The sequence below is a fragment of the Myotis yumanensis genome, unplaced genomic scaffold (assembly GCF_028538775.1).
Source record: "Myotis yumanensis isolate MYYU_CA2020_CCGP unplaced genomic scaffold, mMyoYum1.0.hap1 SCAF_8, whole genome shotgun sequence".
Taxonomy (NCBI): Eukaryota; Metazoa; Chordata; class Mammalia; order Chiroptera; family Vespertilionidae; genus Myotis; species Myotis yumanensis.
The window spans coordinates 39,582,399-39,608,604 of NW_027223759.1; the positions used below are offsets into that span (position 1 = coordinate 39,582,399).

General features: G+C 36.4%; 1 protein-coding gene across 1 annotated transcript in view; it reads left to right on the forward strand.

Annotated features, from left to right (window-relative positions):
- Nucleotides 1-26,206, forward strand: part of SESTD1 (SEC14 and spectrin domain containing 1) — a 104,051-nt gene that overhangs the window by 33,112 nt on the left and 44,733 nt on the right. The window contains exons 2-5 of the mRNA XM_070422657.1: nt 1,433-1,512; nt 4,445-4,553; nt 9,157-9,247; nt 13,497-13,610. Coding sequence (XP_070278758.1) covers nt 1,458-1,512; nt 4,445-4,553; nt 9,157-9,247; nt 13,497-13,610 — 369 coding nt within the window. The 5' untranslated portion in view covers nt 1,433-1,457. The remainder of the gene's footprint in view (nt 1-1,432; nt 1,513-4,444; nt 4,554-9,156; nt 9,248-13,496; nt 13,611-26,206) is intronic.

The following is a 26,206-nucleotide window of genomic DNA, read 5'->3' on the forward strand; positions in this document are numbered from 1 at the left end:
TCATCACAGGAAAATAAATTTTTGTAGCTTTGTATGTGACAGATGTTAAGTAGACTTACTGTAGTGATCACTTTGCACTATATACAAATATTAAATCAATATGTTGTACACCTAAAACTAATATAATGTTATATGTCAATTATATCTCAGTTAAAAAGGGGGCTAAAATATTTTAAAAAGAGAGAGAGTATACTCTCACTAAATATAATGCAATTTCATGGTGTACTCCAAGGAACTCTTACTATATGTGATAATGGTGGGTGGGTGTGAGTTGGGAATGGGAAAGGAGGGGTAAAATATGATAGACAATACTCCCTCAGACATGAAATTAAATATAGGTGGATAATATAGTTGAATGTTTGATTTTCTTATTTTGTCTTGTTTTAAACGTCCCACTTGCCTTGAAATCCTTTTTTGGTAGTAAACAGAGCTGGCCAAGCCTTCAGATGCCTGCCATGCTAAAGCTCCCTTTTAAGGGAAACGATCTTGTTCCTTAGCCCTTGCTGGATGGATGGTGACTCTTTGTATTTAGCCATAACCCCTGGCTGTGGCCAAGTGGACACTAGAAAACCAAACCAAGAACATTGACTTATGACTTGGTACAAAGAGATCTACTGGGCTAATCATAGTTTCCCCTGGATAATTTAAAAATACAAAATATAGCCGAAACCGGTTTGGCTCAGTGGATAGAGCGTCGGCCTGCAGACTGAAAGGTCCCAGGTTCGATTCCGGTCAAGGGCATGTACCTGGGTTGCGGGCACATCCCCGGTGGGAGATGTGCAGGAGGCAGCTGATCGATGTTTCTCTCTCATCGATGTTTCTAACTCTCTATCTCTCTCCCTTCCTCTCTGTAAAAAATCAATAAAATATAAAAAAAATATATAAAAAAAAATAAAAATAAAAATACAAAATATGGAGAATATGAAAAATCTGAGAAAGCCATTTAATAGTGAAACTGAAAGAATTGGGTATTTGGAATTAAGTTATATAATTAATAAGGAGACCAGTAGAAAGATGACTACCTGTTTGATTAATTGATTCATTTTTTTTTAATTTCAACAGATTAATTTATTGAGTTCCTACAGTGTACCAGACACTTTTCTAGCCCAAGAGTATTGCTCTGAAAAACAGAGAAGACAGTGATTCTCAACTGGCTGTAACTTTGCCTGCCAGAGAATGTTCGACAGTGTTTTAGAGACATTTTGGTTGTCACAATCTAAAACGGGCAGTGCTCTGGTATTTTAGTGAATAGAGAATGCTGCCAAATATCATACAATGCACAGGACAGCTTCTTACAAAAAATAAGTAAATGATACGACTCAAAGTATATGTCATGTTGAGATTTGGAAATCCTGGAATAAGCCATCATAAGTATATATTTTATGGAGTAATTACCATCTTGTGGTTGATATTTAACTTTCTGTGTTTTCAGACGTGAGGAAGTTTACTGGAGTAAAATGGAGGCCTCGGTAATATTACCCATTCTGAAGAAAAAACTAGCCTTCCTTTCAGGTATGTTTTCTTCTTTAAAATTGGAAGTTTTTGATGTATAAACTTGTTTTTTTATAAGTTTGACAGAAATGCACTTCATTTTTCTGAGATTTTTGTTTCAGGGGTATTTCTGAGGCATCTTTTAATCAGAATGGATAGCCATGCAAGCCAAATCTGTCACTGTTGTTTCTTGGCAGGCCAGTTTTTATCTGTTGTGTAATTTGGTAAAATGATCTCCACAGGGTAGATGTCATGATGTCTCACTTCTTACATGAAAATGAAATAATTGATACAGTCTAAGAATAATTGACTAAATAGCATCTAAATAATTGTTTCTAAAACATAGAGTAATTAGTTTTTATGATACCCTGCATCCTAGCTTGTCTTCCATCTTTCTATGAGAAGGTTTCAATGTGCTGAGGGAATTATGAAATATCAGTTACACAGCTTTCAGTTTTTGCTGTTTGAACTTGGTTATACAGGCTTGGTTTACCTTCAGTTATTAGCGCAATGTCTGTATCAGCTAAGAAGAGTCAGAGAGAAACTGCGAGATATTTTATCAGTGTGAGAGCAGTGGTGAGTACATTGGGTGTAGTGATTTTTCTGGAATTCTGGATCACTGAGTAAATTAGCACATGCTTTAGAACAGCTACTGTGGCCAGCCTGTTTAGGGTTATTTGTATTATGTTATCTCGCTTTTTCTTTCTTACTCTTTAGATCCTATCAGAATTTTCTTGATATTTAGGCTACCAATGTCTTTTTATTTCAAAGCATATTGCAGCTCTCTGTAAATTGACATGTTTTTCTAGGGTAGTATAATGGACAAATAAGATATTGTCTATTAGTATTATTGTTTCCTTATTTATTAACATGCATTTCCTTTTTATGAAGAATCCTCTTCCCTTACCAGTTGACACTTACAATTTTCCATTCTTTTCTGATACGAAAGGTGTTGTAGGAAGCATTTTCATTCATAGTTGGTGCATTTTGTACCAGTTCAGTAGTGTGTATTTCTGTAAGTGGGCCTGCTAAAGAGAATTTACATTTAAATGTGTGTGAGGTTTTGTCAGATTGCCCTCTAACAATATTGTTTCAAAATGGCCGTTGCTCCACACCGTTGCCAAGAGTGGATATTATTATTCTTTTATAATCTTTATCACTGATATTTTGCTTCCTTATGACACTTGTCTCTGTGCAACATTTGACTGTTGACCTTACCTATCTTGAAAGTCTTTTTCCTGTCAGCTTCTGCCCTCTTTTGTGTTTGTACCAGTGATTGCTTTATTGTTTGATAGTGAAAGCTTGAGGGCATAAGGTTAAATGTAGTTCTGAATGTTAGACCTGTCCTCTGAAGACAATTCCACAGTGGGTCCGCATGCTACAGTCCAGATATGATAACCTTTTTTTTAATACCCTGCATCCTAGCTTGTCTTCCATCTTATTAATGTAGGGATAAAGATTAACATTTTTTGAGGAGAAAATGAAGCATCTCTTAGCCCACCCCTCTTGATTTTCTCTATTGACCATTAATTATTTTAACCATTAAATTAACACTTGATTTTCAAACTTGTTTAAAAATAGAGAAAAACTTTTAAAACCAAAATCATTCAGAAAATAGAGTTAGAAAACCATGGGTGCAATCTGTTTTTTTTAACTTACATTCTAGCCAAAAAAAATAAATGTGCAATTGAAAGTCTCAATTGATTATCTATTAAGTTGAATCACTTGAAATTACCATTTATTGAGGTTAAATAAAATGGTTGAATATCAGTAATTTATATGGCTAACCTAATAAAAGGATCCTCTATGGTTCAGTACATCAAGAATTGCACTTATGCCACTCATAGCAGTCATCTTGTTCACACCTTTTAGATCAGGCGTGGGGAACGTCCAGCTGGCGGGCCATATAAGACCCATGAAATCATTTGGTTTGGCCCCGTCAAGGCATTGGGGGAGTTAATTAAATGTTTGACTAAATATAGCAGGCAATTTTTAAGTTGATAATTTTGTATGACCTGTAATGATGTTGTAAATATACAAATGACAGAAAAAAGGTTCCCACCCCTGTTTTAGATCATATAGAACAGTTTCCAGTAGAATCTGCTGGTTTTTAGGCTTCTAAAATGGCCACAAGTGTCAGTTGCATCAGAAGATGGGCTTCAGAGTGAAAAGTTAGTCATATGGGGAACTTTCAAAGAAGCTCTCTGTGTATAAAAGTATTAGTTACATTTTAATGCTAATGGAAAATTGAATAGGAGTTGAACATACATGAAATGTAAGTTTCACTACCTGGCTTTCAGGCTTCTATATCCAGGTCCCATACACTCTTCTCAGCTGGGCAGGGGCTTTCTCTTTATTGCCTCATGAACAAAGAATGTCTAGCTGACCTTTGTGCGTTAACTCATATCAGTCCTCATCACAGAATGCTCTTTTGGCTTGGTTTATAAATTCTATCATTTTCTTAAGTCTATCCTAGGAAACATTCCACATTTATCACAGCTCCTATAATTTTCTCCATTTCTTTAATCTTTTTTTATAACACAGCCTAATAAATAAACTGTCATATTTCATACTGTTATTTCATATGGCTTAAAGCTTTTCTTAGGTTGATTTAATTTTATTTATAAATGCTTATTGTGCTGGGCTCACAATAGGTGTTTGAAGAGTTGATTAAATTAAGAAGCAGACTAGAAAGAAGAAAATTAAACTGATAATTGCTATGTGTAAGGGAAAATTTCATGGGTGAATTTTTTTCTAAATTTTATATAATTTTGCTGTACTACTATGGACATTTACATTGTATAAAATAAATAGCCATTAGGTAGTTTGTTTGTTTTTTACTGATGTCTTAAACTTGTAATCATTTTAGTAGCATTGAATCCAAATATATATTATTTGTTTAGTGCTTTAATATCTATTACATGTTAAATTTACCTTTTTTTTTCTTTAATAGGAGGAAAGGACAGACGAAGTGGCCTCATTCTGACAATTCCATTATGCTTGGAACAGACAAATATGGATGAGCTGAGTGTCACCTTAGACTATCTACTCAGCATTCCAAGGTGACTCTTAAGGTGTCTTTTCTTAAATCTCAATATGTCTTCATTCACTTACTAATGATTCTTGCTATTGTTAAAATATACTTTGCTATCTTATCTGCTCTTATTAGCAGTGAAGTTATAATTAAAAACACTAGAATCAGTAATTTATGAAACCACAACAGATAAAATACTCTTTTTATGTTCTTCAGGCACTGAATAGTATACAGATTTCCAAAATATATGTACTGTCAACTTTTAAGGAACATGAAGATTGAGTATTTATATATCATGCTACTTGAGAAAACTTAGAGCAATGTGTTGAATAGAAAGTATCTTTTATTTAGTTATCTCACTATATAAAGTACATCTGCAGATTTTAATTTATTGAGTGAAGGCTATTTAGAGTTTAAAACATTCTTGCTTTAAAAAAATGCAAAAAATATTTATATTTTAATTCAAAGGTCTTTGGATTTTTAATTTTTATATTTTTTGGGTGAAGACAAAACTTACACTTTTCTATTTGTTTGAGCCTATCCTTCATTTCAACAACAAGGAAAACAAAAAAAGTCCTCTCCTCAACTTTTCCTCCCATCGGTGATATTTGGGGGCTGAAGTTTCTTGAGTATGCCTCCCAAAAACAATTGGATCAGAATCTCTGGAGGTCAACTCCCAGGCATCAGAATTTTGAAAAATGTCTCCATGTTATGCCTGATTCTGTAGAGCTCCAACATGTACAGAAGTTACCTTTCCATTTTTCTCAAATTTTGAATTTTTTAAAAATTCAAATTTAGATTTTAAATTGGTTCTTCCTACTTGTAGAAAACTCATTTATGTTACAGAAGAAACATCAGAGCACAGAGGTTTAATGACTTGCCAAAAATTGCACAGACATTAAGGTCGTAAGTCTTTAGTCACTCAGTAAATGCATGAGGTCCTACAATGAACTCCTCATTGTTCTAGGTACTGAGGAAACGGGTGAACAAAGCAGACCCAGCCCCTGCCCTTATCAGCCTTATTCCTTAATGGTCAAACTAATATTACAAATAAATACACAGTATATTAGATGTTCATGAAGGCTATGAACACTAGAGTTAAGAGAGAGATGGCTTGGAAAGGGTAGGTAAGTCAATATTTTACAAAATGGTAAGATTTTATCAGATGTGATTGAATTGAGGAAAAGGACCTATAGATGTCTGATGAAAGAGCATTAAGAAAGAACATTGAAGACAGAGTGAACAGGAAGTGCAAAGGCCCTGAGGCAGAAGCAGGCTCAGCCTGTGAGACCAGTAAGGTGGCTGGAGCAGTTTGAGAGGGATAGAGTTCTGGAAGAGTGATTAGAGAGAGAGGCTGAAGTCAGTCAGGTCAAAGAGGACCTTGCAGGCCATTAAGTTCTGAATGAGAAGGCAAGCCATTGCTGCATTCTGACTGAGGAGTGATTTGATTGAATCATGTTACATTTTTAAAGGGCCTCTGTATTTAAAGCACTGTGCTGGAAGCTGCCAAGATATCAGTAAGATAATATTCTTGCTTTTTTGGGAGCATATTATCTAATGAAGATAAATTATAAACAATAATTATAATAAAAGCATGAGTGAAATTAGTGCCATTATGAAAGTATAAGCAGAGCTTTGTGAGTGGAGGAGAAGGAGCCCTTCATAGTAATCAGAGAAATTTTTAAGAGCAGCAGAACACTGAGCTCAGGAAATCCTTTGGCAAGTAGAGTGAGTGAGCTTGTTGAGGAGTCTCTTCTCTTTTACTGCCTGTTTAACGGAGGCACCTCGCCCTCGAAAGGCTCTTAATAGAGTAGGAACAAGGAGGCAGGATTTTAATAGTTTTTTGTTGTTGTTGTTATTGTTCTTAAAATATAAACATGTTAATAGTAGTATAGGAATTTATTAGTATAGCACTGCAGCTCCTTCAACATGCCATTTATAAGAACATAACATGCTTCTAAATTATGTATGTTGTTAAAAACAGTTTAAACTGTCACTCCACTTGTAGGAATGAAGTTAAAGAACAACAACAAAAAAACACCTTCTCCCTTGAAGTAGTTGAAATAGTGTCTTTGGATTGTGTGTGTTTTCATTATCTATTTCAGTAAAATGTGACAAAATTATGATTAAGGGTGTTTTTAAGTACCTCAAAAGATAAATTTGGAATATTTCATGCCCTTAAGATCACTGCAGATGGTATTTGCAAGCTTCATTACTTTCTTTGTCTTAATATACAGATTAATTTAGAGTGTGCTTTGAAATATAAAAGCCTTATGTAAAACTTATTTAACAAAATGGGTTGTATAACCTGTGTCTGAGACATGCAGATGCCAGTGAGAAGAAAATACCGAATTATGGGTTGGCTCACTTCTCTTGGCTCTAGTCCCAACCAGGAAAGGCCCTCTGCTAAGCAGTCTGTGTCTTAGCTCTCCCTCCTGCAAATTCCCACAATGCATTGGAAGTCCCTGACTTGCTGTCACTTCTGTGAAAACCACTCAACTGCCAGCTACCCTCTCCAGCTGGTCTCTCTTGGGCTTTTGTTCTCCCTGGGTCATAGGGGTCTTCCTAGATGTCTTGTTGGTAGGGAACTCCAGGAATTTTCTCCTTACCTGATCCCACAACCAGCAATTAGATGTCAGATTTGCTTTCCCAGTAAGTCTTTATGTATTGTTGCTAATCCAGAAGTGACTATTATATTGCCTCAGCTTCCCGCTACCCCCCCCCCCCCCCAACAATACTAGTAGGCCCTATATTTTGTAATACAAAATCCAAAAATAGAACACTTCAGCATTCGAGATACATAATTACTGAGATATAATTCAAATACCATGAAATTCACATACCCTTTAAAAGGGTACCATTTAGCAGGTTTCAGTATATTCACAAGGTCGCGTGACCATCACACTGTAATTACAGAACATTTTCATTAGCCTACAAAGAAACCCTATACCTATTAGCAGGAACTCCCCTTCCTCCCCTCCTTCCAGCCTATGATAACCACTAATTTTCTTTCTTCTGTCTCTGTGGGTTTGCTCATTTTGGATATTTTATATAAATGGAACCATATAATACATGGACTTTTGTGTCTGTCTTCTTTTCTAGGTTTACACTATATAGCATGTGTCAGTACTTTATTGTTTTCTGGTTGAATAATATTTCATTGTATGGATTATCACATTTTGTTTTTCCATTTATCAATTGATGGACATTTGGGTTATTTCTGCTTTTAGCTATTTTGAATTATGCTGCTATGAACATTTGTGTGCAAGTTTTTTATATGGTCATATGATTCAATTTGTTCAGCTGTTGCACACTTCTTGCTCTTATTTTGGAAGCTCAGGTTCTGTTCCTGCCTTTAGCAATATCATTCTTATGATCTTACTGTTTTTCATTAGAATTGGACATCGCTTCTCCAAGAGCCCTCTTGAGTAGCGGTTCTCAACCTGTGGGTCTCGAACAATGAAAATACATCCTGCATATCAGATATTTACATTACGATTCATAACAGTAGCAAAATTACAGTTATGAAGTAGCAACGAAAATAATTTTATGGTTGGGGGTCACCACAACATGAGGAAATGTATTAAAGGGTCGAGGCATTAGGAAGGTTGAGAACCACTGCCTTGAGGCTATTGTGAATTCTTAGAGGGATTAAGGAGGATTAGCAAAATCCCCTCAACTATTGGATTTAAATCTCAGGAAAGGGTCTGCTGTTTACCTTTCCTTTAATGTACACAATTGGGAAAACTTTGAGTGGGGAGAGGTTTCACTATAAATCCTTGCTCTGCTAAGCAAAGAGGTAGTTTCTTCCACTGTATTGGAGGAAGGGTAATTGAGATCCCTGCATCCAATTGATTTTATAAGTAAAACAACAACAACAATAATAATAGAGCTATGTGGCTTGGTTTTAGAATGGAGTTTTTTTCATATAGTTGCATTTTACTAGGGTAGGCTTCTAGAAAGTGTTAGTAAGTTCTTGAGTAATAGGTAATAAATAGCAATAACACTTTCCAACACACAACATAATATTTTGCTGGTCACGTGACGGAGAGTGCAAAATGAGAGCAAAGGTGGGTTAGAGATGCTGTATTCAAGCTTTGAATTACTGGGCACACTGAATGCTACCTCATCTCATTAGTTTTCTCCAAAAGAACACAAAGAGACCCATTTCCAATGGTTCAGTAATAGCTTACTTCGTTTTCTACCTGTTTTACAGTATCACTTTACAAACCTTATACCCCAGACCGAAAGAAGAGACGAGAATTACGTGTGCACTTGGCAGTCATTAGTTACCTACTTCATTGTGATCCCATTTTATAGATGAAGAAATTAAGAGACCAGTGAGACTATTTGAAGGTTACTTTGGTTTCTTCTCTCTTTAAGAAAGTGACTTTCCATGCTTTTAAAGTAATTTTCTTGCCAAATTAGCTTGTAAATACTCATTATTTCCTGAAACGAGAAAAATAAATTGCTTGAGAAAACTCAAATGATATAGTCTTGCTGACAATGTAAACCAAAACAAGTGAGATTAATGCTGCTCCATATACAATTAAGATGCGAACTTTATTTAGAATTGTGAAGAATAAAATATGAAGTTTATTTTAATATTTTGTAGTTTTGTTTCATTTCAGTGAAAAGTGTAAGGCTAGAGGATTTACCGTGATTGTGGATGGCAGAAAATCACAGTGGAATGTGGTGAAAACAGTAGTCTTAATGCTACAGGTAATTTTATTTTTGACTATCAGAAAATGGTTTTATTTTACAACAACAGATAAGGTGATAATGGCCAATGCATTTCATTTATAGGACTGTGCCCAGGCTTCTCAGCAGCGACTGAGCTCTGAAATGCACAGCTAACTATTGGTTTGATACATTCAATTCAGTTCTTGTAGGTTTGACTTTGAGGAGTAAAATAAATGTCAACCCTATTCCGAAGGTTTGTAAATGATCAAAAATAATGTCATGTTTAAATAATTTAAGCCAGTAGACCAGTCAGGGTAAAAGTGTGAGGGGAGACATTATCAGATTCACCTGGGAGCTTTTGCAGGCTGTAATATCTGCGTCATCCCTACTCCACCCCATTCTGATACTACAGGTAGGGAGTAGGAGTGGGTAATTCTATTCTGCAAAAGCTTCTTAAGTGGTTTTGATAAATGTCTCCCTTCTGGTCCCCCCTACCCCCCTTTCCTCCACAGTGCACCAGGAATCAAGATGGTCTATTTCAGTGGTCGGCAAACTGTGGCTCGAGAGCCACATGCGGCTCTTTGGCCCCTTGAGTGTGGCCACGAAGTTTCAATCGCACTGTACGTGCGAGCCCACACATGGTATTTTGTGGAAGAGCCACACTCAAGGGGCCACAGTTTGCCGACCACTGGTCTATTTCTTTCTAATCCAGAACTGTACTTAACAGCTGTGTCCCCAAGGACTCTAGCAGCTCACAAATTAGCATTTGTTAAACAGCTGCAATTATACAGGCCATGATCTGATTCTAGTCTTGTGTTTTATATTGTCTTGTGTTCCTCACAGAATACATACATGGTCTCTTGCATATAGTAGGAACTTAGTAAACATTTGTTGATGTATTAGAAGCATGTTGAGGATACTGTGATCAGAAATGGAAAAATAAAATATTTGAATAATTGAAAGGGCCAGATTGCTCTTACCTGGGTTTCCTCAGAAGGGCTTCTAGAAAAGGTAAAAATTAAGTGAGTGATATATAAGAGATTGTATAAGAGCATTTTTGGCAGCACACTGACTTTAGAAGACAGCTCAAAAACAAAGCAAACACACTGAAGGGAGTTGACGGCAGGCCAGTGTGGGGGAAAGAAAAGTTGGCAGTTACATGGGATAGTGAACATTCAGTTAGGTAAATATCAGTGATATTTAAAGCAAGATCAAGACTTTTAAATGAACTAGGAAATAATTGGTAGCTGCTTCAGGATTTTGTAGAAAGGAGTATAATTTAAAAAATTAATTAACAAGGAGAATGACTCATTGTTATAGCTTTTATTTGGTATAATTAGGAAAAGGAATTCAAGGTGTGGAAACTGGTAATTTATTTTTCAGTTTTAGTGCTTACTAGAGTTCGAGTACCGTACTAAGCTTGCTATATAAATTATCTCATTGAACTTTATTCTTAGAGCCTTGGGAAGCAGGTTCTATTATCCCCAAAAGTGAACTGAGGTTCAAGGATTTTAAATAACTTAGTGAGATTCTTGTAGTGAAAATGGAAAGAGCCACGATTGGAACTTATCAGGTCCTAAGCATGGTCTTAGCTTTATCCCTTACAAAGTTTATATTTTCCAGGTGATATATCTGAGATGGTCCCCAAATTATCTACCCATTTCCTTATTATTAACTGTTTGGTCTAAACCTTCACCATTAGAATCACTCCTTTGGCCCTGGCCAGGTAGCTCAGTTGGATAGAGCATTGTCCTGATAGGCCAAAGTTGTGGGTTCTGTCCCCAGTCAGGGCACATTCAAGAATCAAACAATGAGTTCATAAATAAGCAGAACAACAAAAATTGGTTTTACTCTTACTTTCTCCCTTTTTCTCTAAAATTAATAAATAAAAATTTGGAAAAATAAAAAAGAATCACTCCATTGTATTGAAAAAAACATAGCCTCCTGAGGATCAGTTTTTAACAGAGCACAGATTAGTGCCCTACCATTACTTTTCCTGTCAAATATGTTCCCAGCACTGTTAAATTCCAAACACTGAAGGTTAACTCTTCTCTGTCAAAGTTGTTAAAATAACTATTAGGTGAGAAATCCATTAATTATGACCTGTGTTCTTCCTTTCATCCTGTTATTCAACTGTGTCACAGATGCACTGGGGCTTGCTGTCTGAACTGGACTTTGATCAGTGGCAGTTCTGTTTTTACAATCAATGGCTGATTTAATCCCTTCTTATGATTTCTTTTCTGATAGGTATTTTAACAACTTTTGGATTTATTAATAGTTAACATTTTCAGAAATTGCAATGGCCTGTTGTTTGCTCCTAGTCAAACATTTTCTACATACGAAGTCTCTCATTGTTTTTATTTCAGAAGGTACTGGTATCAGTTGTTTGGGAGCCCAGAACTTAGTGCTGGCTCTCCCTAGGGCTAATATTCTCTCAGAGGGGTGGCTTGGTTTCTCTTGTTTCTCACAGCTTTAATATTTAATGATTTTGAAATAATAATCTTTCACTAGTCAGTATATGAATAAACTTTAATCTACCTTAAACTCCTTGTCCCTCTGATAAATGTTTTGATTTTGATTTTTAATAAAATGGAAATTAATAAAATATTGTACTTAGTTTATTCACAGCCCAGTCGTTGCAGGGAACACTAGGTTTGTGATGTGTCCAGTGCCATGTTTTAAGTAGGAAGGTCTTTGTTGTTCCCTAATTAATAATAACATTATTATTATTATATTATCATTATTCAGTTATGCCATTTATGGTGTAGAATATAAATTTGTGGTTGTTGGTTCCTGGAGTTTGTAAATAAAGTTTTATTGGAACTTAGCCACACTCATTTGTTTACATATTGCTTATGTCTTCTTTTATACTACAGGGACAGAATTTTAAATAGTTGCAACATAGACTGTATTGCATGCAAAGCCTAAAATATTTATTATCTGGCCCTTCAGAAAGAATTTACTGACCCCTGGTCTAGAAGATTTGAAATGGTGTGGTAGAACTTTTTTAGAGTCAGACAGGCCTGGTTTCTATTACAGCGCCATCACTTAACTCTTATTATGGATAAGTTACTTTAGTTCTCTGAAGCTCAATTTATTCTTCTGTAAAGTTGGGAGGATGAAAGCCACTTATTAATGCAAATTCATTTATTCAATAAATATATATATATGGAGTATCCTCTATATGCCACGCACATAGGAGTGACATGATAGATAAGGTGCCTGCCATTGGGCAGCTTATGTTCTACTGGGAGAGTTAGACAATAAGCAGGAAAATTACTAAGTAATGAAACATCAGATAGTGGTAAGTACTAGGAAGAAAAATGCAGTGGTAAAAGGAGACTGAGCCAGTGGTGCTATTTTAGGTGGGGTGGTTAGTGAAGAGGGAATATTAGAGTAGAATCCTATATGAACTGAGGGAGCATTCTGATATGGGACAAAGAACATTCCAGACAGGAAACATCAAGGCAAAAGTCCTGAGGTGGGAATAGACTTCTTACATTCCAGGAGCAGCAAGGCCAGCATAACTGTGGGGGAGGATGAGCTGAGGAGAAAGGTATGAGATGAGGTCTGAGAGGTCACTGCCCTTGGAGGGCCTTCTAGACCTTGGTAAGAGGTAGAGAATATTTCAAAGGCTGACTAGTTTGGGATATTAGCGGTGTAGGTCATAGAAACGGGCAAATTTAAGATAGGTATAAGGAGCTTGCTGATAAAATATACATGGGATATTTATACATGGATAAATGTTAATTTCCATTTTTAGGTAATATGAATAACCATATCTATTAAATGTGAAATTGTATTTGTCAAAGATTAGCTTTGTCCTTGTTAAGTTAATAATCATGCAGAATCTTTTTTGTATAGTGACCTGTAAGAAACTTATTTTGTGAGAAAATTGATTTTACATTATTTGAAGAATTTCTCCAAGAAAATTGGGTTAGAAAAAAGAAATTTTATAATTTTCCAACTGAAAATTGTCTTACAGTTTAATCTATACATATTCCTGTTTGAGAGATTCAGTAAAACAAAAATAACTAACTGTACTGTGTGTATTGCTGTTTACCTTCACAATGGAATACTGTAATCTTTTCTGAGTCAGCTTTTCTTTCAAGTTTTTCGTTATTGCCATATATGTTTTGAAGTTTGGAGTATTTCTTCTACTTTATTATTTTAATTATTTTCCAAAGGTCTCTTAACTACTCAGCCTAATCATGAATATCTAATAATTTATAACTTTAATAAACCATTTTACATGTATAATTTATAATTATTTTTTTATATTTTACAGAATGTTGTTCCAGCTGAGGTGTCCCTTGTTTGTGTGGTAAAGCCAGATGAATTCTGGGATAAGAAAGTAACACATTTTTGCTTTTGGAAAGAAAAGGATAGACTTGGCTTTGAGGTAAATATAGGAGTGTGTTATATCTTTACATATAGCGTTCGCTGGTATTGTTTTGTTTATGCAGCTTTGAATACTATGCAGTGTGTAAGTAATGCTTCTTCAGTGCCTAAGCAATGATCAGTAAGTATATAGTCAGCATTCAGATACTTGTTGAATGAATTATGGTGCTTTGTCAAAGACCACAAATGCTTTCTTATTTTCATTTATATCACTCTTTGTTAACTCCTTTGAATAAGTAGAAACTTTTTAGTCAAAAAGTTTTTGTGAATTACTACAGGACATTTAAGTCATACTAGGAAATCATAGATATTTTGTAATTGAGGTCAGAGCATATTTTATATGATATGCCAATTATTTATTTATTTATTTATTTATTTTAGTATCTGGTTTGGTTTTGATACATGAACACCATTACCCATCCTTTCCTATTGACATTTCTCTCTCCCTCTCACTTTCCTTGTATGCAAGTACATCTTATTGTAGATCAGGAAGAAGTCCAAAGATGAAATAGAAATTTAAACAATTCTGTCATATTTTTCCTTCCACAGCCTGTTTATCCCAGCTTCCTAGTAGGAGAGTTGATAGATACTAAACTTTATATCGGTTAAATAAAATATGGAAGCTTTGCAAGGTGTACAAAGCCCAACCCTTACCCTATAAATATAGAGCCTTCAGTGCTTGTACAAGTCAGACAATTAATACTCATTTGGACCTTGCTATACTATAACACATGTTTATTTTCAATAAAGTCAGTGTCAGTGGATGTTTGGTCTGGAGGTAAGGTCCCTAAGGTGTCCGAGAAAGATTTAAGAAAGCCTGGTTAATTCTTAAATGAGGTAGCTTGGAATGTCTTAAAATGAGTGATTTTTTTTTGTTCACTTAAAGAAAATATTAGGTTATGATTTACAAGCAATAAAACTTATCCATTTTAGTGTACAGTTTTGAGAGTTTTGACAAACATAAACAGGTATGTAACCACATCACAATCAGGAAATATCTCATCACTCCAAAAATTTCCATTACACTTCTTTGTAGTCAACTCCTTCCATCTCTAGTCCCTGACAACCACTGAACTGTTTTCTGCCCTTACAGTTTTGCCTTTTCTAGAATGTCATAGAAGTGGAATGACACAGTATGTAACATTTTTTTTTTTTAATATATTTTATTGATTTTTTTTTTTTTTACAGAGAGGAAGGGAGAGAGATAGAGAGTTAGAAATATCGATGAGAGAGAAACATCGACCAGCTGCCTCCTGCACATCTCCCACTGGGGATGTGCCCGCAACCGAGGTACATGCCCTTGACCGGAATCGAACCTGGGACCCTTGAGTCCGCAGGCTGATGCTCTATCCACTGAGCCAAACCGGTTTCGGCAGTTTGTAACAATTTTAATCTGTCTTTTTTCACATACGCATTTGCACTTGAGATTCATCCATGTTGTATTGATAGTTCTTATTATTTAGTTATAGTATTCCATTGTGAAGGTGTACCACAGTTTGTGTATCCATTCCCCAGGTTGTTTCAGTTTTTAGTGATTACAAATAAAGTACTATAAACATTCATGTATAGGCTTTTATATGAATTTTTTATCTTGAGGGGTAAAATACTTAGGAATGGGATTGGTGGGCCATATGGTAAGTATATATTTAACTTTATAAAACACTTCCAAAGTAGAATTTCAAAGCGGCTGTATAATTGTGCATTCCCACCAGCAGAGTATGAAATTCCCATTCTTGTTAGCACTTGGTATTATTGTCAGTTTTTGTTTGTTTGTTGAGATTATAGTTATTCTAGTGGGTGTGTAGAGGTGTATCATTTTGGGGTTTTTTTTTTCTTTTTTTTAATATATTTTATTGATTTTTTACAGAGAAGAAGGAAGAGGGACAGAGAGTTAGAAACATTGATGAGAGAGATCGATCAGCTGCCTCCTGCACGCCCCTCACTGGGGATGTGCCCGCAACCAAGGTACATGCCCTTGACCGGAATCGAACCCGGGACCCTTGAGTCCGCAGGCCGACGCTCTATTCACTGAGCCAAACCGGTCCGGCGTATCATTTTGGTTTTAACTTGTATCTCTCTAATGACTAATGATACAAGTATATTTTCAAATGTTTACATATCATTATTACCTTCTTTGGTGGTAAACATTTTTCCCCTTTAAAAAAAAAAAAGGTCTTTTATGAGCTATGTAATTTGCAGATGTTACGTCTCAGTCTGTCATTTGCTTTTCAAGATCTTAACAGCATGTTTCAAGAAGTTTTAACTTTGATGAAGTGCAGCTTTTTTAAAAAATATATATTTTATTGATTTTTTACAGAGAGGAAGGGAGAGAGATAGAGAGTTAGAAACATCGATGAGAGAGACATCGATCAGCTGCCTCCTGCACACTCCCTACTGGGGATGTGCCCGCAACCAAGGTACATGCCCTTGACCGGAATCAAACCTGGGACCCTTCAGTCCGCAGGCTGACGCTCTGTCCACTGAGCCAAATCGGCTAGGGCTGAAGTGCAGCTTTAAATTTTTTTTTTTTTTTTATTAACAAGGCTTTTTGTGCTGTAGCTGAGAAATTTTTGCCTAACCTAAGGTCACAAAGATTTCTCTTAGCCCTAGCTGGTTTGGCTCAGTGGATAGAGCGTTAGCCTGCTGACTAAAGGGTCCTGGGTTTGATTGCCTTCAAGGGTACATGCCTGGGTTGTGGGTTTGATCCCCAATAGGGGGCGTGTAGGAAGAAGCCGATGAATGCTTCTCTCTCTCTCTCTGTCTGTCTCCCTTTTCTCTCTGAAATCAATAAAAATATATTTTTAAAAAAAGTCTCGTATATTTTAGGTTTTATATTTAGATCTATGATCCATTTGAGTTAACAGTTGTGTCAAGTTATTAATCTGATAATATATGTTTCATGACTTTGGTTATTGTTAATTTGTGCAAGTTATTTTTTGACTCAGTATATGGTCTATCTTGATTTCCTTGTATGTGACAAGAATGTGTGTTTGCCATTGTGTCAGAGTGATCCATGACTGTCAAGATGGTTCATAATGTGATTTCAAATTGGTGTTCTGTTTATTTTGTGTGTGTGTGTATGTGTGTATGTGTTTCAGTTTGGGTATTTTCTATTGATCCATTTTCAAGTTCATTGTTTCTTGGCTGTGTTGAGTTTGTTAATGAAGCAAACTTACTAAATCTCTGTTGCCATGTTTTTGTTTTCTGTAATTTATGTTTGACCCTTTCTTGTAGTGTCTACTCTTTGCTGAGATTCCCCATTTGTTCTGCAGTTTGTTCATGAGAAACTTTAGCATCCTATATAATAAAAGCCTAATATGCTAAGTGTCCAGTCATCCGGTTGGCCATTCAACCAATCAAAGCGTAATATGCTAATGATATGTTAAGGCAAGTTAACTGCTTGCTATGATGTGCACTGACCACCAGGAGGCCGACGCTCCGACCAGTAGGTTAGCTTGCTGCTGGGGTCTGGCTGATCAGGACTGAGCGAGACATGCTGGACACACCCTGGAGCCCTCCCACGGTCCCGTCCCCGTCCCCGTCCCCCCCCCCCCCCCCCCCCCCCCCGCTGGCCAATCTCCTGCGTCTCTCCCCAGCCCTGATCGTGCACCGATGGGGTCTCTCAGCCTGGCCTGCTCCCTCTTGCAATCCAGGCTGAGGGCGCCCCCTCTCCCCGAGTGCGTGAGTTTCGTGCACCTGGCCTCTAGTATATTATAATAATCTTAAATTCCCTACCTGACATTTTTAATATCTGGGTCTGTCTCATTCTGGTTATGTTGTTTGCTTGTTTATTGGCAGTGGGTTGTTTTCTTTCTTTCCTTTTGTGTGCCTTGTTATTTTTTGTTGGATTTTGGACATCTTGTTTAGGACAGTAGCAATTGAGGCAAATGGTATTTGTGCTTGCATATGGGCCCATCTTGTCTTTTACAAAGCCTTTTAGTGGGGCACGGGAAGGGTTGGTGGGTTGAGCTGAGTTGAGTTGGCTTTTGTTGTTGCTATTTTCCTCAGTGTACCACAGGCTTCAAGTCCCTCTGGCTGCTTTGTGTTGAAGATGTGGGCTGATTTGCCAGAGCGGTTTGTTTTTATAAACAGGGTGGTACAAAAGTAGGTTTATAGTTATGAGTTTGCAAAACCCAGAGTTTATTCTTGTATTATTATTTATTAGTTATTGTGTTATTTTCCATAACATTTGTGAACCTATTTTTGCCCCACCCCGTTAGTATTCCACCCTCAGCTCTTGGTTTTTCCTTTGCACCTGTGTGTCTCAGAGAAGGTTTCTCTTTGCACTGCTAACTTTCCCTCAGCAGTAGACTGCTGTTACTTGTTACTCAGTGTTTATCAGAGGGACATTCTCTGTTCTGATATAGCTTCGGTCTTAGGCAAGCTCTGTAATGGTGAGTCCAGTGGTTAGAGCCCCCTTAGTGGTGTTGCCCTTTCCCCAACTTCAGGGGGCCTCTGTAATCTGGGCTCATAATATATTCCTGCCCACAATAGGATAGAAGGTTCTTCTTTTCTCTTCCTCCAGCTGCAGTGGGGCTTTACTCGTACTTGTGCCCTAAAGCCAGTCTATCATCCTTATCTGAGCACCTGAAGGTTGTTTTTTTTTTTAATTTTTAATATATTTTATTGATTTTTTACAGAGAGGAAGGGAGAGCGATGAAGAGTCAGAAACATAGATGAGAGAGAAACATCGATCAGCTGCCTCCTGCACACCCCCTACTGGGGATGTGCCCACAACCAAGGTACATGCCCTTGACTGGAATCGAACCCGGGACCCTTGAGTCCGCAGGCCGATGCTCTATCCACTGAGCCCAACTGGTTACGGCTGAAGGTTTTTGTTCTTTTGGAGAGGTAAGAGTTGAAGAATCTAGGCTGTGCATCAACTTCATGCCTTTCCCATAGTGGCTGCTGCTGCCTTCTCTAAGGCTTGTACTCTGAGAGAGGCTGTGCTGAAGTTTCTTAACTACTCCCAATCTTCCTCTGGAGTCCCTGGCAAGTCTGTGGAGAGGAGCCTGCAAATGAGTTTGAATTCTTGTGGCAGCACCTACCAGGGCTCTGCAACTTTGATACTAGCCCACTTTTGACCTTGAGCATTTCATTTCAAATGTTAGCTGAATTCTTTCCTGGCCTGTGTGGAGTCTAGCATTTTCTCCAGATAAACAAGTGTTCCGGCTCCATCCGTTCTTGAAGGTGCAAGTCTTTCCTTAGATTTCAGGTTAATTGGTTTCCCTGTGAACTTAACTTTCATGGATTCAAGAAAAGTTGTGATTTTTCAGATAAACTTGCACTGTTTTGTTGTTGTTCTTGTAAGGGTTGGAGCAATGCTCTTCCCATCTGTTTTTTTGTTAATCCTCACCCAAGGATATTTTTCCCATTGATTTTAGAGAGAGTAGAAGGACATCGATGTGAGAGAGACACATCGATTGGTTTCCTCCCACACGTGCTCGGACCAGGGCCAGGGATCGAGTCTGCAACTGAGGTACATGCCCTTGACCCGAATCGATCCCAGGACCCTTCAGTCTGTGGGACCACACTCTAACCACTGAGTCAAACCGGCTAGGGCTCTTTCCGCCTTTTTACATGCTAAGCAGAAGTCAGATGTTTTGTTTTTCACTTTTATGTTTCAGCTTTTGTCATTATTGATCTGACTGTGATCTAGACATAGTAGAAGGGTATATGCCAGCATGTACATTAAGAAAGGTGTTATCCTGATAATTGAATGAGAAATGCATCCCAGGGAAGAGAAACAAGTGTAGTGAGGGAAGGAAGTGAAGGCTGAAAGCAGGACGCCTGGTGTTGCCATGGTGAGTGAGTACTTAAGACAGTCTGGGAGGACCGCTGCTCCTGCCAGGAAATGTTTCTCCAGGAGGATGCAAAGTGATCAGGAGCCAGTAGTTCAGAAACGAAAGCCACGGACACTGAGTGAGGGAGAAGACCCCTTTGTGAGGAGCCTGTCATAGCCGGCATAAGCATAAGGATCTGCTCAGAAATGCTATGTCCAGTTGGGTCTCATGCTTTATGAATTAATTGTGCTGTAATGCCATGCATCTTGGAGGATAAAATGTAAGACAGAGAATTCCTGTCTGCCTTGATTTGATGTCATAGATTGATTTTTTAAAACTCAAGCATTAAAGCTTCTTGTTTCAGCATGTTTTCTGTTAGGCATTGAAGAGGTTCAGCTAGCACATTTTCCCAAGTAAAAGCCTAATGTCCTAATGAGGTGAGAGTAGTTTCAAATGCTGCCTCACATACCACCAAACATACTCAACTGTACCGGGCAGTTCAGCACCAGCCATTAAATGATACTTAGAGCTATATGTAAAATTGAATTCAACGTAGATACTTGTTTAATTAAAAACTACTTTCCATGGTGTTATTTTGGATCATTTGGGCTGTTGAAAGTGCATTATAACTTTGTTATGAGTACTTGTGTTCCTGTAAGCATCAGTATGTTTTACCTCATGGAATTATCCATAACAAGGATTTATTACCAGCTGTCTACATGTTCATCAAATAAACACCCAGTAGTTGTTTTAATGACACCTCGTTCCCAGATGATTTCACATTTTCTTGCCTATCATTCTTCCTACTTTTTTTCCTCTAGATGAAGTTCTTCCTGTTAATTTCTCTAATGTTTTTCATCAGCTATTGCATATTCATCTTTCATTGCTCACCTTAATGTTTCTTCAGCCATCCTTCCTGTGTCTGAAATAGTTGCCTACCTGTTCAGTTTCTTCTTTAGCAACTCAGATATTCAGGTACTTTCTGTCCTTTGCCAACATTTTACCTCATGGTGTTGATGGATTTTGATATAATTTGCTATTGTCTATCAAATGATAAGGTAAAATTGAAGTAGTCCTGGCAGTAGTCTTTTCCTCAAATTGTGAGACTAATAATCAAAGGGATCTCTACCTTCTCATTCTTTATTGTCATTCATGAGAGTAAAAGTGTTATTTACTGTTTTGATAACCAGCCACCATTCTAAATTGTTTTCTTCTCATCTCTTTTTATCACTGCATCTGATCCTGTTCTTTTTCTGAGGTCATACTAATGTTAGATCTGGGACCAAAGACTGTCTTCATGTTCCTCTATCTATTCTTTCCAGTTTTTGTAGAAAGTTATTTTCCCTTAGAAAAATATTCTACAGCAAACAAATGCAATCAAACATACACATTGAGATAGTATGTGTATAAACATATATACACACAAGTATGTACTAAGCACGCAAAGACTTACCAAGACACATTTTAATTCCAAATCTTGCACATACATTCTTAGCATAAGTAAACTAAAAAGTAAAATATCTCAGTGCCTGGAGAGTGACAAGTTCAGTGTTATGTTCTTTAAGAATATTGTATTAGGAAAGGATACGTGTTCTAGTTACAAACAGAAGAATGGGAGTAAGGAAGAGACAAGTTTTAAGCCTTTTCTATAAATTCGATTTCAGATTAAAGAAAACTTTCACAAAAGTTTTGGTTAAAGACAACATGTTAAATATTTTTCTCTTCAAACTTATTGAACAATTGCATGTGCTATTTAACAAAATATTATGCTTATTCATTTAATTTGTCTTAACCTCTCAACATAAAGTAAAGGAAAAGTAATGTTTTATGTAGGACTTTACTATTAAAACAATTTCATAGTGTTCATTTTCTTTGAAAGGATTTGGCAAAGTGATCTTTTTTTCTTCCTTTTTGTAGTATATCCTTAAATATATTCTATGTCATAAAAGAAAGTGAATCTGACTATTTACATTTAAGCTAATTTTAGGAAAAAGCTTTAAAAGAAATATTCAGATGCTAATAAACCTTTGCCACATATAACTGAGTAACTGCAGATTTTTTCTTTGGCTTATTAAACTTGAAATCTGTTGCCAATGATTTTATGGATTTAGGAACTGCAAAATATAAAAAGGTGTGTGTGTGTTTAGTGAGATTAACCAGAGTGGATGGAAAGTGACAAGTGCTCTTCATTGGGCAAGAACAGGTCGTATATTAGAAACAATGGCCCAAGTTAAATGTATGGGATGACAGCTGATCAGAATTATGTTCTCTTAGAGCTTAAAGATGCATCATTAATAATTTAATGTAGCTTCTTTGGCAGATTGGGGAAATAAGCCAGGAGTGAATTCCTTTATGTTGACGTCTACAAGGTGAGTGAGTTTGTGTCAGAGCTAGGGTATAAACCTGGAATGATTGGCTCCTAGCTTAGGATCCTTCTAGTTATTTAATGGTGTTTAACTTAAGAAAGGAATTTGGAAATCTCTTGGGGGTATTATAGTAAAGCCTTTGGCCCTCTGCACTATTATGACCAGAGGAGCAACAACATGTAGATTTATTTAGAGTATTGTCAACAAAGACTTCAGAAACAAACCAGAAATTGTTAATCCACTTTATGAAAGTGTTGTACAGCAGTCTCTGGATTATTGCAGAAACAAAAAAAGCTATTTCCTTTAGAGAACCTTATTTATTTTTATATTTCCAACATTAGAATACATAAAATCTAATAAATAATACTTTTAATAAATAAATTTAACTTCCATTAAATAATGATTATTTAGAAAATAAACAGCACATCATTAAAAGTTGTTATAATATGAGGAACACGATAGAGGGATTTTTTTAAAAGATATTTCAGCGTTTTAAATAGAATATTGTGCCAAATAAGGCTAAATTAAAGAGCAGAAAGACCATTTATTATGTTTTCCATTCATTGTATTTTCTGTCCAGTCATTTTTTTTTCAGGAGAGAGTGTTTTGGAAATGTCATCTTTTCATATGTGAATTGATGGTCAATTTAGCAGGTAGTTTATTTCCTCATCGAATAAATACATTGTTAGTATATACTTAGTTAATAAATAGCTAGACATTTTTAGAGAAAGGAGAAGCCCCTCCCTGGGATCTGATTGTGTTTAATCTTTCTAGAGTGGAAGTGTCTGCCTGGATCCCAAAAGGAGTTGGTGGCAACATATATGGTTTCTATGGCTTAACTCCACTTATTGTTGAATGTTTAACATCATGTCTGTCTCTTAAGAACTAGTCTAAAGAAGCTGCATTGGAGCTAGAGGATAAAATAAAGCCCTCTGTGACAAGTTCTTCACTAAGAGAAAACGGTTTTCTGTGTTTCTTTTATTGTTTCTTTTAAATTAGCTCCCATTGGTACCTAAATAGTAAAATATGCTAAGCTCCTTATCCTAGAGATAACATTAAATTGCCATTTAAAGTAGATAGGTATTATACAGTTTGAAGTTATTAAACTAACCAAAAATGTAATCTAATGTTCTGTATCTTATTTCTTTTATTTTTTTTAATGGAAAAAGGAATCATATGAACTCTTAACTTCCCTGTCATTACCACCTCCCAATTTTCCTTGTTCTACCTCTAACCTCCTTGCTTGCTACCTCAGAAGAGGTACTGTTTCCCCAGATCTCATCTTGTTTCTTCTATATTCATTTCCTTCTTCTAATCATTCTTTTCTTAGATTTTTTAATACGGCATTTGGTACATACTATTTAAAAAAATGTATATGTATACAAGAAGCTTAATAATAAAACAAACACTTGAGTACCTACCACATAACCTAAGAACTCAAATATCTAGAACTTAAAATAAATCTGAGTGCCCTTCTCTGATCCCATTCACCCATCCCCATCCCTGAACACTTAAATTATTTGTGTTTATTCATCTTCTGTTTATGTTTTCTTTCTGTATGTGTGTATTAAAAACTTAAATGTGAAATAGAGAATGTTTATCTTTTATATTTATAGTAGAAGCCTGGTGCACAAAAATTTGTGCACTGGCAGGAGGCGGGGGGATCTCTCAGCCCAACCTATGCCCTCTCACAGTCTGGGACCCCTCAGGAGATAACCACCTGCTGGCTTAGGCCCACTCCCCTGGTGGCAGATGGCATGCCTGATCCCGCAGTGCCTGCCCCGTCTCCCCCGGTTGCACATGGCAGGCCCGGATCCCGCGCTGGGGCAGGCGGCGGCTGGGGATCCTGCTGCCACCTGCGCAGGGCAGTGCAGCGGGATCTGCCTGCAGTATGCAAATCTAATGGCCATCTTTGTTGGGTTAATTTGCATACTCTACTGATTGGCTGATGAGCATAGTGAAGGTATGGTCAATTAGCATCTTTGTCTTTTATTAGTGTAGATTTAGGGATATTTACTCTAAAATAATATATTTGGTTTTATTTGTTTTTTGAATTTTATAAACATGGTATCATGATTTTAGTCTTCACTGACTTGCTTTTTCTCACTCTTCATTACCTAAGAGTCATGCATATTCTTGCTGTAGATGCAGTTGCTGCATGCTCACTGCTGAATGTTATTCCATTGTATGAATAAAAACAATATACTTATTCTGTTGATGGGTATTTGGGTTGTTTCCATTTCACCATTATAAATGTTGCTCTATAAACATATACAGGTATATGTCTCCTGATAAACATGTATAAGGTTTTTGTTTGTTTGTTTGTTTGCAGAATATCTAGGCAAAGGTTATAGAAATGTTTACAATTTCAAGATAATGCCCAATTGTTTTCCAAAGAGGCATTTTAATTTGTATATCCACTTGTGTATAAGCGTTTCTGCTGCTCTACGCCTTGCTACCACTTGATATTAGCTAATGAAAATATTTAAATCATTATGGTCTTTTCTCAAGTTATCCTTGGAAATCTGTTAGTTTAGTCTCAAAATAAGTTGAGGGTGTTTCCTTTCTTTTTATTATCTGAAAGCATTTAAGAAATGGTCTGTTCTTTGATTTTTTTTTAAATTTAAATGAAGCTTCTTAGACTGTGAAGCTAAGCAAGTAGCTTATAGGTCATCAGGACAAATGCACTGATTTACAAGAGGAGACCACTGAGGCTTCCAGGCTTCACACGACTTGCTAGAAATCTCAGGGCTAGTAAGGAGTAGGGCCAGAATTAAAGCTGGTTTGAGGTCTGCTGTACTTGTAGCATCACACACAAACTTTCACAACATAGTTAGTTAATAAAATACTTTTTAGCTACTGAAAATTGATTTGATTTTTAAAACTCACTTGTATACTGGCTGGGCCTGGTATTTTTTTTCTGGGAAGATTGTTTTATTTTTTTTATTTTAATTTTTTAAAATATATTTTATTGATTCTCTACAGAGAGGAAGGGAGAGAGACAGAGAGCCAGAAACATCGATGAGAGAGAAACATCGATCAGCTGCCTCCTGCACATCCCCCACTGGGGATGTACCCGCAACCCAGGCACATGCCCTTGACTGGAATCGAACCTGGGACCCCTCAGTCCGCAGGCCGACGCTCTATCCACTGAGCCAAACCAGCTTCGGCTCTGGGAAGATTGTTTTAAAAGAAAAATGTATAGTTATTTATTTTAGTTTTTAAATAAATAATGAACTCTCTGTATCCCTACATCTAGTTCCAACAATGATCAATGCATGGTCCCTCCTGCCTCATCCTTACCCTCAGCCACTTTGCTCAGGGAAAACTGAGGATATTATAGTGAAAGAAATTGAAGATATTTCAATTTATCTGTAAATAAATTTTTCATTGTGTGTCTCTAAAACATAAAGACTATAAAATCTATAACCCAATACCCATTATCATGCCTTAAAAAAATCCTTTAATATCTAAGAGCCAATTGGTTTCAAATTTGTCATTATTTGATAAATGTTATAAAAAGATTTGGTTCTATATAGAATATTATTTATAAATGCTATAGTTTGAAATTTATTCATTAATTTATATGTAAATTAAGGCACACATTGGTTTATTTATTTGTATCAGGAATTAAACAATGTCCATATGTTGTGATTGGTTGAGATGCCTTTCCAAGTGGATAGGGTTTTTTAATTTTGTTAATAATTTCTGATTTGATTGATTATTGACTCCTACCTTAATTTCATTGCAGTTTTTCTTTGAAATGTACCTAGACTTTCTTTATGGTATGATATATAGTCATTTAAAAATATTTTATGATTGCTTTAAAAGAATATGTAATTCTCTTATTATTTGTTGTAGGATTCTGTCTTTCTCTTTCTCTTTTCTTATCCATTTTTTTTTTTTTTTTCCTTGAAGAGACCCAGTTGTTTGTCCTGTGGAGTTTTTCATTGCCAGGAGTATCTCTGTGGTGTGGTTAACATATTCTTCTGCCTTCTCAAATCTCTGTATTTCCATAAATTGATAGTTGGATTTAGACAATTGATTAGATTCAGAATTCATTTCCTTTTTCCAAGGCTGTTCATTGATCATGAGTCTCAGAATAGTTGTTTTCTTTTTTGTGATGTTAGCAGACATTGATGTTCAGTGCCTAAATCCTTTAATTTATTAAAGATTTAAAATGATGATGTTCTAGTTCTATTTTTCTTTCTTCATTTACTAGCTAGAATACTTCTATAATGAGAAACTTACTCTCATTATTTACCCAATGGTATTGTTGGTATATAAAAGGTTAGATATTTTATTTCCCTTTATATCCTGATTTTATAAGTATGATGCCGAAACCGGTTTGGCTCAGTGGATAGAGCGTTGGCCTGCGGACTGAAGGGTCCCGGGTTAGATTCCGGTCAAGGGCATGTACCTGGGTTGCGGGCACATCCCCAGTGGGA